This window comes from Notolabrus celidotus, chromosome 18, assembly GCF_009762535.1.
Source record: "Notolabrus celidotus isolate fNotCel1 chromosome 18, fNotCel1.pri, whole genome shotgun sequence".
NCBI classification, from domain to species: Eukaryota; Metazoa; Chordata; class Actinopteri; order Labriformes; family Labridae; genus Notolabrus; species Notolabrus celidotus.
This window is the reverse complement of record NC_048289.1, coordinates 29271038-29284143: the sequence shown is the minus strand read 5'-3', so window position 1 is coordinate 29284143 and position 13106 is coordinate 29271038. Positions and strand designations below refer to the sequence as shown.

At 37.4% G+C, this 13106-nt stretch overlaps 2 protein-coding genes and 1 non-coding gene across 3 annotated transcripts; 2 read left to right on the top strand and 1 right to left on the bottom strand.

Annotated features, from left to right (window-relative positions):
* Positions 1-1842: 1842 nt before the first annotated feature.
* On the bottom strand, positions 1843-7610 carry pnpo (pyridoxamine 5'-phosphate oxidase). Its single transcript, XM_034708642.1, has 7 exons — positions 7375-7610; positions 6895-7019; positions 6712-6811; positions 6189-6242; positions 5961-6089; positions 5809-5879; positions 1843-3396 (listed from the first exon to the last, which is right to left on the bottom strand). The coding sequence occupies exons 1-7, from the start codon at positions 7561-7563 to the stop codon at positions 3231-3233; spliced, it is 834 nt and encodes a 277-aa protein (XP_034564533.1). The 5' UTR covers positions 7564-7610; the 3' UTR covers positions 1843-3230.
* Positions 7611-9035: 1425 nt separating this feature from the next.
* mrpl10 (mitochondrial ribosomal protein L10) lies at positions 9036-12413 on the top strand. Its single transcript, XM_034708101.1, has 5 exons — positions 9036-9169; positions 9361-9530; positions 9641-9805; positions 9910-10054; positions 11846-12413. Exons 1-5 carry the CDS (start codon positions 9130-9132, stop codon positions 12082-12084), a joined length of 759 nt encoding a protein of 252 aa, XP_034563992.1. The 5' UTR covers positions 9036-9129; the 3' UTR covers positions 12085-12413.
* Positions 10300-10371, top strand: trnac-gca. Its single transcript has one exon. It is a non-coding gene; the product is annotated as a tRNA-Cys (tRNA).
* Positions 12414-13106: the final 693 nt, after the last annotated feature.

The following is a 13106-nucleotide window of genomic DNA, read 5'->3' as shown; positions in this document are numbered from 1 at the left end:
TGATCAGACAAAAGCACACGTATGAAAGCAGAAACACATCCCAGCTGTGCTTTAATATAAATAACACCTTTGTATTAATATCAGCTGATGGGTTCTGACTTTGTGAACGCATTAATGTAAAGCAGGACTTAAGGGCTCATTTTCAAACATTCTTAATTGAACTACATCTTAAAATTAGAATCATCAATCAACCAATCTTTATTTGTATAGCGCCAAATCACAACAAACGTTATCTCAAGACGCTTTTACAAACATAGGAGGTCTAGACCACTCTATGTCAAATTATGAACAGAGACCCAACTTCAAGACAGGGTAAGACTCAGTCTGACCCCACCTTAATCCACCATGAGCATTGCACATCGCAGTATTTAGCTAGTTACAGTGGCGAGGAAAAACTTCCTTTTAACAGGCAGAAACCTCAGGCAGAACCAGACTCATGTTAGACAGCCATCATGCCTCGACCGAGTTGGGTCTGGAAAGACAGATAGAGGGGAGTAAGAGAGAGAAGTGATAGTGATGAGACGAGTCGTAGAAGCTGTTGCCGCTGGAGTCCAGTACGTCCGTATCAGGAGGACGTCTACGGCAGCTCAGAGGAATCTACGAGACAATGGAGCTCAGGGACTCACTTTGGATAAATCTGCACATTTTTCTACATTAACTGATTTTTTTTTAAATACTGAAAAAATTGAGAACTGACATCAAAGTTACACCTTCACAATGATTGTTTTGATGCCCCCTGGTAGCGACACATTACAAGAACATTATAAAGTAAAAAGAAATGAAAAAGAAACAGAACATGCTTTTTTTATATTAACCAAATTTAAATTAACCAATTATTATAAACCACCAACTACACATGTCCTGTGAAAGCCTGATCATTTCAGTCTCTTGTAACTTTTGGCACGCTTAATATCTGACAAACATAATTTTTTTTTACTTCAGTTATAATTTATTAATCGCTAAAAGGGCAATTTGTTGGGTTGCTTTTTTTGAAACTTTTATTAGGCTTGTGCTCAATTCAGTTGTGTCCATTTAGAATTTAAAATATTATATTTTTAAATTAAAATTTACCTAATGATTATAAATTGATGACAAACACTTCTGTGAACCAGCTCCTCAACCACATCTCCACCTCAAAGTTTAGTATATGAAAAACATACTGATTTAAAGTTTTGAGTCACTCCTATTGTCAGACAACAGAAACTATAAAACAAGACAAATTTACCATACAATTTTTTTTCAAAATGAAATATAACTTATTTGAATTTTTTGAAAAAAAAAATCAGTAAATAATTATTTCAGCCCCCCTTTCATCTGTTTGTAAATTTTCTATTTTATTTATTTTTTAATATTATTTTACAATGTTTTATCTGCAAAAAGTATAACTTGTCTTGTTGCTTAGACTGTTGGACAAACACAACCATACAAAGGAAAAATACACAGCATGAAAATGTTTTTTTAAAATAAGATCTACCTGCATTTTAAACTTTTTATCTGTACAATTTTTTTTACTTGTCGAGTCCCTATTACCGTCAAAAAACCCAAACTATAAAAAGGAAAAATAAAACACCAAAGAAATTATTTTTAACATTGAGATTCACCAAATAATTTAAAATTGGCGACAACCACCTGCTCACTATACATTATCTCTTAATGTACTGAAGTAGACGTAGTAAACGTCACTACTCAAGAGAAGAACGTTGTTGTGTGAGTAAAGTACTTCAGTAAAAGTAGTTTAAATTTGTCTTTGGAGACATGAACTCACTGTCTCTGTCGCTGATCTGTGACACGTGTGCAGAGTCGTTCTGCTGACATCTGCTGGACAAACACACAAACTCCTCCTGTGCTACAAATTAAACTTTATTAATGGCTCTATTCCACAATAACTTCAAGTCACATAATCTCTCCCATTCATTTCACCAGTAAACAATAAACAACAATCTCAGATTTCACAACAAGACAGACGTTACACACACACACACACACACACACACACACAGCATTGATGGCACAGTTTAAACACTCAGCTCTTTTAATCTCTGAAGGCATTAAAAGGCAGCGTCTTCACTTAAGACTGACACAGAGACAGAATGAAAGTCAGCTACAGTCGGGTCACAGGAACAACAAGGTGAGACTGTTCTTTATGGGTTCCTTGGTTCCCTTTTTTTCCTTTAATGAAGTCTTTAAGCTCATGTGAAGGTTCCTGGTTTGTAATCTGGTACTATGATTTCAAAAGTTAGTCTGCAAAAATGCAAAATAAAACATAAATCCTTCATTAAATGAAACAAAAATGGGAACATTTAAAGCATTATTCAGTTTGTCCCTCATGGATCATGCAAATCAACAAACTTTGCACAATCTCTCACAATCAAAACAACCTCTACGCCTTAAATTCTTCCTTGATAGCTTTACATTATATTGATTATATGCTGGTGTTATTGTGAACATATAATCATAGATTTATTACTGAGGCCAAAAAGAAAGGTGCTGTTGCATCAGACGAGTATTATTTTGGGTTGTTTCAACTTATTTAATTCACGACACGAGCAGAATTTGAATGCATGTCACCAATATGCTATCAGATCATATTTAATATCTTTAGATTGTCTGGATGTTACAAATAAAGTGTTTACTTGAGTTAAAATGTTTGTTTTTAATCAAGGGAATGAAAAAGGAAAGCAAAATATGTGTATAAAGTCAAATTAAAGTTTCAGAATGTCTCTTTTTTCTTCCTGTAATTAGTGCAAAATCACAAAATGCACTTCAAGGAACCTTCAGTGATCTTTTTAAGAAATGTGAGACATGCAAAATGAAATGTCACTAACTAAACAAACCATTCGAAGCTGCATCAGTGGACGAGTTATGATAAAGTAGTGTGAGGAGGAGTGGACAGTCATTCGTACAGTTTGTGCTTTTTAAAGGAATAAGACACAGTCTTCACGCTCTAAAGGTTAACAACAACGCTGCTGAGTAACCCGCTCCTCTGTCAATCATTCCAGGTGGAGTTTGTTCTCCTGCGTGGGTCAGCAGCATCTTTTGATTTTGTAATGCATGGAAAGTGTGAAGTAAGTGTGATCACGTTATGTCGACATCAGGAGGCTTCCACAGATGATCGTACACACACACAGTAGCACCTGGATTCAGAACAGCCAGACGAGCATGTTTTAAAAACAATGATTAGATGAGTTTTCCTTCCTTCCCTGCGTGTGAGTCCGTTCAGGTGTCTCCTCTCATGGAGACAGTCTCCGGTACACCCAGCCTCCCTCTGCAGCGTGCTGAAACTCTCCCAGCTCCGACTCTCCGTCCTTCTGTTTGGTGAAGACGATGCGGTCGTGGAGTCTGTTGGTCTGACCCTGCCAGAACTCGATCAGGTACGGCTTCACGATGTAGCCTCCCCTGTAGACCGAGGACAGGACGAACTTTAAGGAAACATTGACTTCAAAATATGTTGACATATAATTCATTTACACAACACAGCTTCAGAGATGTTTTTGTGCCTCATCAGGAAAACATCCTTTAATAAAAGGACAAGGATTTTCTTCAAGGAGAATTTCTGATCTCAAAATCATTAAAATCAATCATTTTAATTTTGCCTGCTAAAGATGAAGGTCCAGGACTCTTTCAGACCTGGACTGGAATTTTTTAAGTTTGGTCGCCTGGCATTGGAACATTTTCAACATGCCACCCCCTTTGCAATTGCAAATCTAATTTTAAACTTTGATTTTTTGAGAATTAAACAAAAACATGACTCATCTTGTAATCTTACACTCATATTTAGAGACCATTAGAAGTGTTAGTTTGTAGATTTTGTTACACTGAGAAAGAGGCAGGCAATTAGCATGAAATAGAGCATTGGTTGTCTGAGATTTTGGGAGTGGAAATTAATTTCAATATTTCAACTTGCATCTTTCAAGATGTCTCACATATAAGAGTCAAATATCCACAAAGCTGGGTTATTCTTTTTTCCTCTATTGTATTTAAGAAAGTTATTTTCAAACACTGGAAAGCTACATATCCTCCCTCTCTTAAACACTGGAGTAACGACCTGTGATATTATTTGAAATTGAAAAAATCATTAGCCTTTAAAGGTGACATATCGCGCTTTTTTCATCAATATATATTGGTCTAAGAGGTCCCCAAAACATGTCTTTAAAGTTTATGCTCAAAAAAACACTTTGAAATCAGATTTTGGTCTGCCTGAAAATCCCTCTTCTTCAGTCCTCCTCAGAGCAGTCTGTTTTCTCTCTGACCACGCCCCCTCAGGAAGTGGATGTGCCTCGGCTCTCCAGCACGTTGATCTAATGTTTACATGTTGGCTGAATATACACGGCTGCTCAGAGATCACGTTACTTCAACCCTCTGAATCTGATCCAGAATCTGATCCTGACGGAGAGGCGCCTGTAGCAGGACCTTTCTGAAGGATTGGTCACAGATTTAGTGTTTCTTGTTGTTTTATTTGTCAGTATGTAGACGTGTGTCTTGGTACACAGCTACAGCTACAGCTATGAACATGTAGCTATGTGGCTATGCTAACTAGCGCTAGCACTTATCCATGATAAATAAAAATCATCCACTAGGTCTTCTAATCTGCAGACGTGGGGAGTAAAACCGACCTCTGCCAGAAAGGCAGCGGGACCTTTTCTGAAGGATTGGTCACAGATTCTGTGTTTCTTGTTGTTTTATTTGTCAGTATGTCGACGTGTGTCTTGGTACAAAGCTACAGCTACGACATGTAGCTATGTAGCTCTGCTAACAAGCGCTAGCACTTATCCATGATAAATAAAAATCATCCACTAGATCTTTAAATCTGCAGACGTGGGGAGTCAAACCGACCTTTGTGTTTATTAAGACAGCCTACAACTAGCATGCCTCCCTCCTAAGCTCCTTGTTAGCACACATTTGTGCAGGTAATGAAAAACGGAGGGGGGATTCAGTATTATTTTATACAGTCTATGGGCTGAACAAGCTCCGAGCTCTGACTCCGTGACAGACCGGATATTGTTGTTACGTAACAAAAACACGGAAGTCTGAAACGGCTCGTTTTACACACATTTACAGAAAGGTGGAGAAATCAGAATGGATTTTTTTCATTCTCGGGGGGTTTGTAGACAGGGACACATATTTCAGGTAGAGAACCATTAAAAAGTCCATTTTGCATGATATGTCACCTTTAAAAAGAACAAAATATTTCAATTTGAAAAAATATGGGGTAAAGTATTACAAGCACTCAGTTCATATGTTTTTATTTTTTTAATTTCTACTTGGAATTTCCTTTTACTGTACCCCTTATTTATTGGGCACTGAGGTGGTTATGAATACAAATAAATAAATAAATAAATACGTTTTAAAAAAGCATTACTAGGATGTGCACATTTGAGTACTGCAGCATTTGTTTTGTGAGTAAAGATTTTACGTTATTTGTTTTTTGTAACAACAGCTAATATTAATTTAAAGAAGAAAAATTATGAAATTATCGAGGTCAAGCTTGTCGGTGTGAGTTAATGTCTGTGTAAGTCTTTTTCTTTTGTTCTGTTTGTTGATCTTGTTTTTGTTTGTTTATTGTTTTGTGTTACTGTTAATTTGAATGTCCCCTGTGTTTTATTGTTTTACAGTTTTGTTGTTCATGTGTATAATGTTAAATGTGAATAAAAAAAATTATACAAAAAAAGAGAAAGAGGCGGGTTAGTTTCTTTCAAAGCAAAGACAAAAATATCACAGACAGATCTGGAAATATCTCGTCTAACTTTGAGCAGAAACTGTAAAAAGTGCAATCCTTGAATCCTGAAAAACACAAGAGTTCATCCTCACCAGTAGTCGGGCATCGGCACCTCTGAGTCTTTGTACTTCTCCAGCAGCTCTGCATTCTTCTGCCTCAGATACTGAAAGAAAAGACACGGTGAAGCTACGCCGTTTACATTCATGCATTCACTAAATTAACAAAGCGTTCTCTCTGTTCTTACGTCTCTGTCAGGAACTGGAGTGCTCTGCCGGCTCACGACGGCTCCGATCTGGCTGCTCTTTGGTCGGGAGTGGAAGTAGTCGCACGAAGTCTGGAAGGGGATTCGCTCCACATTGCCCTCAATGCGAATCTGCAACATTCAAGTATCAGAAGCTCAAGATAAACTGCAGAAAAATCAACGAACATTATGAATAAAACAGGATTAAGAGAGAACATTAAAGACACTGACCTGTCTGTTTATTGGTTCCCAGTAGAAGACCAGACATGCGTATGGATTGCTCTCCTGCAGAGAGAGAAAGCATCAATTAAACATAAACATCAACAATTGTATTACTTTAATGTTTTATATTGATTTTAATGTTGTTTTATTATCTGATTTATTTTAACTTTTTTATTTGTATACATTTTTTGCTCAGTTTTATTGATATTTTTTAGCATTTATTCTATATTCAACTTTTATAAAGTGTGTGTTTTCTGTAATGCAAAGATGTTTTCATGCAACTGTGAAGTCTAGTGATTTAGTTTTATCATTAATGGTCAATAAAAAATTCCCTTTCTTTCAAGCGTTTGACCAAACAATCAGAGAGTTCAGAGAGTGTTAGCTGTTCTGTGTTGTCTAAAATGATGCATCTGCAGTAGTTTGCCATTGTAAAGGGAATTAAAATGAAGAGTCTTCTTCCTTGATAGTAACTTTAAGTAGATATAAAGGTAATTTAAGGTCCCAATGAGCCTGTGTGTCTGCTGTTACTCACCAGCTCTGAACCTTTCCTGCTCTCATAGTTGGTGAAGAAGCGGAAACCTTCGTTGCTGTAACCTTTCAGGAGGACCATACGAGCAGACGGACGTCCATCTCTGTGGGGTAACAAGGTTTACATTAGGCTGTGGAATACAGGAGATAATGAACTCTTTCATGCTACATGTCTTGTTTTACCTACTTAGTGGCAGTGGCGATGCACATTGCATTCGCCTCTCCAATTTGAGGACACTTGGTGGCTTCATCGAACCAGTTTCCAAACTGTGTGATTGGATCCAGAGAGACAAGCTGGCTTTCTTCAAAGCACTGTGAATAAAACAACAACACAGACTTTTTAATAGTGCAATGTCTTTTTAAAATAAATCACTTATTCATGGTGTGTTTTGCTCTCTTTGATGAGATGCATGGTGCAGAGGTCGAAGTCAAGGACTGGAACATCTGGAAAGAATCACAAACAACCCCATTTTTTCTCCAGCTGCTTTACCTGTTGTGAAACCTGCAGCACGTTTTGAGCACTAACAGCACACATTGCTTTATTCTAACACCTACTGTATAGTCTTAACCTTGCACTTACCAGACACTACATTTATAGACATTTATACATATGCACAGTGTAATTCAGGCTTACACAGGTTACTCAAGGTCTCCTAACTCCACTCACCTCCTCATCTCCTTTGTATTTCTTCCTCATGTCGCTCAGGTCCATGGTGGTATGGTCACTCGTGGATTTGCAGTTGAAATTCAGCACGAGAGCTCTTCTTTTACCAGCTGTTAGCGACACTTCAGAGGGAGGATTTCCTCTAAATACACCATTAAACCTCAATAAACTCGTACTGAGTATGCGCCTCATGCTTGTCAAACTGGCGCTGACGTCACCGCGTCCTCACTTACGTAAAATATTATGAAAGGGTTTTGTAACTTTACTTAATTGTTAAAGTGTGTGATATTTTATTTTTTACTTATTACTTAATTAACATCAAATATTTAATTTGTTGAAAGGTTAATTTTATTTAAACAAAAAAAAAAACTGAGACGTAAAAACTTCAAAACGTCATGCTGCATTCAAGTCCAAAAATTACGGTTGGAAAACAGTTCCGGAAGTCATTTTTTTTTCAACTTTATTTTAGATGTGCATAACAAATAATGGGTACATTCAGAAGGAGCATCATACATAAACAATCATTAAGGACACAGAAACAATACAGCTTGAGTTGGTAATTTAAGATAAATGAGAAAAATATACATAGAAAATAAATAATGAAATAAGTTGAGTAAGGAAAAGGGAATAATTTTAAATTTCAGTGAGGAATTCTTTTAGGGAATGGTGTATTTTAAGTGCTCTTGGTCCTTTCATTATTTCAATGATTTTAGGTATGTTTGGAATCAATTTAGAAAAACAACAAATTTGGGGGGAGATTTTATAGTCCGGTTTTTATGAATAAAGAATTTTGAGAGGCATATAATTATGTTACAGCAGACTTCATCATTTTTATTTTTTTATATCAAACCCAAAGTTATGTCATTTATTCAAAAATAAATTGGAATGGATTTAATTTTTACTTTTAATCATTCATGGATATCAGTCCAGAAGGTTTTCACAGTTTGATAAGATAAGATAAGATAAGATAAGATAAGATATGCTTTATTGGTCCCTCATTGGGGGTAATTCTTTTGTTACAGCAGCTTACAACACGGGACAGAGGAATACAACAATGTACTAACATAGTTAAAAAAATATAATAACAATAATAATAGCAATGATAAAGCTAAAATGGAATAGAATAAGATAAAATAGAATAAAATATGGCAACTATTACAGATGTGTACACACTATGTACAATTCTATCTGAAGAGGCATGAGAAGAAAACATGGTCCGTCGACTCCACTTCGTTTTCACAAAGGGGGCATAAATTGTCTTCAAATTTAAAGCATGCACAGAGTAATTCTTTAGAAGGATAATTATTGTTCATCATTTTAAAGTGTGTATATTTTGCTTTGGGTGGTATAGGGAATGTGAGATACACCGGAAGTCATTAAGAAGTTACTGTGAAACTAACTATGAATTGATTTCTTTGCTTCACTTATGTGAGATCTTTAACTTACAAAATAAACATTATTTAAGTCAATAAAATGGTGGTAGATGACCTCAATAAATCACTGCCTGCAAAAACATCTGCTAACTTCCCTTATTTATGATACAAATAAAGATAAAGCTATTTTAATGAAAACTGGATATTTTTTTGATTGACTAAAGAAACATTTTGGTCTAATATTCATTATCTATTTTTTTAGACAACTCACTAAATCAGGATTGACTTGAACCAGTCATCAGGCGTGGTCCTCCTTCTTACATGATGTCAGTGAATGCATCATATTTGCTAACTTCCGGTTCTGAAACGCTGTTTCCGGTCGAACATGGCGGCGACCTTGTGTGCTAAATTTCTACCGAAACAGGGTAAAGTATCTGAAATAAAACAATAACACCATTAGATATCTTTCTGTGGTAACTCTATAATTTTGTGTCAGTCATCCAGAGGAAGCTACAGTAACTAACACTAACTGGATTTAAATTTATAAAGCTGATAATCTGTAGTAAGCTAGTGTTAGCACAGCAGCATCAGCTTTAACTCGCCCTCTTTATTTCAGGATGGCTTCCCCTGACTCAGAGTATCCGGCACGGCTCCAAGTCTGTGACCCGACACAGGAGACCCATGCACATCCTGAAGCAGAAGCTGCTCGCTGTCACTCAGTACATTCCTCCTCCAAGGGCTGTTCCTCCAGGAGCTTACCCATCCCAGACCAAACAAGTCAAGGAGGTAACACATCTCATCATTCTTTCCTTCTTCACTTTATTCAAGGAAATTAAGTCCACTAGTCTTCACTGAACTCCACAGACTCTGACAGACTCTCCTTCTCTCCTCTGCAGGATTCTCCTTTAATGTTGATCATGAAGAGAGACTTGGAGAAGGTGTTCCAGGACTGTAAGATGATCGCTGTGGTCCAAAACAATGCCAGCAATGCAGAAGACATGATGATGCTGAAGCACAGACTTCATAAACATGACATCACTGTCAGGTTCTTCCCCTGTGAGGTGAAGCTGAGTGTTTTATCTTCATGTCAAGAGAGTTACAGTTTCAGTCTCCCCTATTCAGGATCATTAACCTTTATCTGAACCTGTACTCTGATATTCCTCAGGTGATGCGGTCGTTCCTGAGTGACAGCCTTTACAGCAACATGTCTCCTCTGATCATCGGCCCCACAGTCCTGTTCGTCAGTAAGGAGCCAAAGGTGAAGGAGATGCTGAAGACTCTGAGATCCAGCCCTCAGATGACACTCCTGGGTATGTTTCAGCTTTCCTGTCTTGATGCATGGAGGACCTTTGATGATGATACTAAAGAGCCAAGAAATGTTGCATGTTGTAATTTGTAGTTAGTAGTTATTTTATACATTTTTAAAATCCTTTCTGGATTTTTTTGCCGATGATAATCAATTAAAATAAACCCCAAAATATTGACAGAAATATGAGATTCTTAATATTTTTTTGCTACCTGTATTTTGTGAAAGAACTACTAAGACTAACCCATCGGGGGTATAGCTCAGTGGTAGAGCATTTGACTGCAGATCAAGAGGTCCCCGGTTCAAATCCGGGTGCCCCCTCTTTGAGGCGGCAGTAGCTCAGTCCATAGGGACTTGGCCTGGGAACCGAAGGGTCACTGGTTCGAGTCCCAGTATGGACGAAGTTTGGCAAGTGGACTGGTGGCTGGAGAGGTGCTGGTTCACCTGCCTGGGCACTGCCGAGGTGCCCTTGAGCAAGGCACCGAACCCCCAACTGCTCGGGGTGTGCTGGTTGATGGCAGTATCCTCACTCTGACATCTCTCCCTAAGCATGTTCAAATTGAATTTCCCCCCTGGGGATCAATAAAGTACCTTTCTTTCTTCTTTCTTCTAACCCACATTAAAATAAATTAATTGATTAAATCTTCTTGTTGAAAATTGAAAATATTTGAAAGCTTGAAAGAAAAATCAGAATTAAAATTACACATTACATTCTCAATGTTGAAAAACTATAAATGATTTGTTTGGAGAACATATTCATCCAAATATTTAACTTATTTGTTATCAAGCTCTTATGCAAATAACTGTGATTTAATTTATAATTCTCCTAATTATTATTGCTTATTTATTTATGCTTAAAATCAATCATGGAGTAAAAGTCAATATTATAAAATGCTGAAAATAATTCTTAAAGTTTTATTTGTGTTGCTATGAACAGTTAGTTCTCTACATACATTTCTTTGGATATGCTAATTTACTTTTTAAATTGCTAGTAATGTTTTAATAAATACTATTTTGTATTTCCCCTTTCTTCTTCTTCTGCTGTAACATTTAAAATTTCTCCATTGTGGGACAAAACAAGGAATATCTTATCTTATCTCAAAATCCCAAAGATGCTGAGTTTGATATATGAAGACAGATAATTCACCTTTTTGAGAAGATTCAGCCAGAAAATGTTTGGTAATATAACTTGGATAAATATCTTCAGAAATAAATGTAAAAATCCTAATTTCACAGAAAAAAAATGTCACTATAGTCAATTTAAAGCTCCTATTTAGGTTACAATTTTAGGTTTGTGTTGGCTTTGGCGCCCCCCTGTGGACACAGTCATACCTCATGTTTCCAGATTAACTGTATGTGTAGGTTGAAATTACTGACAAATAATCTCCTCCTGCTTTTTAAGAGTCAAATATCCTTGTAACTTTCTATAAAACAACATTTAAAATCAACATGTCCGTCACCTACCCTTCATCAGTGGTTTCAGGAATTAAAAGTTACCATAGAGAAATAATCTGTCTTGTTGCTGATGGGCTCGTTTGTTTTTATTGCTCATTAAGAGGCATGGTTGTTGATTTTAGCTGTTTGAAGACAAGTCAAAAAGTCCTGACAGGAGCTTTAAATGAGTTAAGAATAGATTTATTAACAGGAAGAAAGCAGGTACAACAACATGCTGGTTTTATAAGCATGACACCAAATCACAATCCTCTCTCCTTTATTAAAGCTCAGGTCCAGACATACAACACCAGACACATTGTGATGAAGTGATCTGCAGCTCACTCTCTTCCTCTCTCAACAGGAGCCTGCATAGAAAACACGCTGCTGAGTGTTCAGGGTTTGCAGAGCTACTCCAAACTCCCGTCGGTGACCGTCATACAGGGCGAGCTGGTGAGCGGCCTCACGATGATGACGTCACGCACGTCCTCCATGCTGCAGCATCACCCGGCTCACCTCTCCGCCCTCCTGCAGCAGTACGTCAAACAGCAGGGCTCGGGTGCCGGCACAGAGGGAGCTCCCAAAGCTGAGGAGGCAACGTAGAGCTCCAGAGGAGAACACTGAGACTGTTTCTGTGATTCCAGCTGCAGGAGACTCTGGAGGGCAGAATTTACCTTTTATGGAACAAAGTAACTGGTCAATTCTGAAGATTAGAAGATGTTTGCATGAAAAGACACTTACAGGTTTGAGTGGAGCTGGAAGGTTGGAGCTAAAATCAACTAAATGATTCAGTTTGCATCATCCACTGAAGCACCGGGGCCTGGAGTCTGCAGAGTTAAGCTCATCCAAACCAATGCAGCCAAACATCTGAACGTCCAACCCTTTCTTTATTTAAGGATGTAGTCATGTGTTAATAAACTATGTCAACACAATCTGTCTCAGTCTCTTCTTTGGACATAAGACTTCCAGGATTTGTCAGAAAAGCATGCACAAACTGGAGGATTTAGTTATTAACATTGAAGACGTTCTTCTAACACATCATGTAAACCACTCCGGCCAGTATAAACACAAGTGGTCACAGATACTGATTCGCTAATCTGCAGATTACAGCATGTTAATCTGGGTCAGTTAGTCTATATGACCTGCACTTCTGAGGAAAACATCACTGAGGAGGTTCAACTTCAACACAGCACTGTTTTGCACATTTTGATTTGAGTTTGTTGCACAAAATCATAAAATATGATATTTTATTGCCTAATTCCATGCACCCAGATCATAGCACCACCTTAAAACAGTCAGTTAAGAGAAGATTTAAGTCTGTGTTGTGACTAGCACTCAAATTAAAGTCTGTATCCCTCTGTATGGATGATTTTGAAGAATACAAACACACATAAATCCATATTTCAAGCTTTAAATGCCATCTTTAAGCCTGTAAATCACTCACTATATATAAGGTGGTCTATTTCAGTAAGTGACATTTGCTTCCCTCTGACCAAAGAGTAGACTCTCTCTGTGTGTGTGTGCAGTGAGTGGAAGTTTCCCAGTTTTACCCTCCTCTATATCCCTGCTAGACACTCGGTGTAATTCCAGCTAATGCGGATAATGCCCAAGACACTTTGCGCACG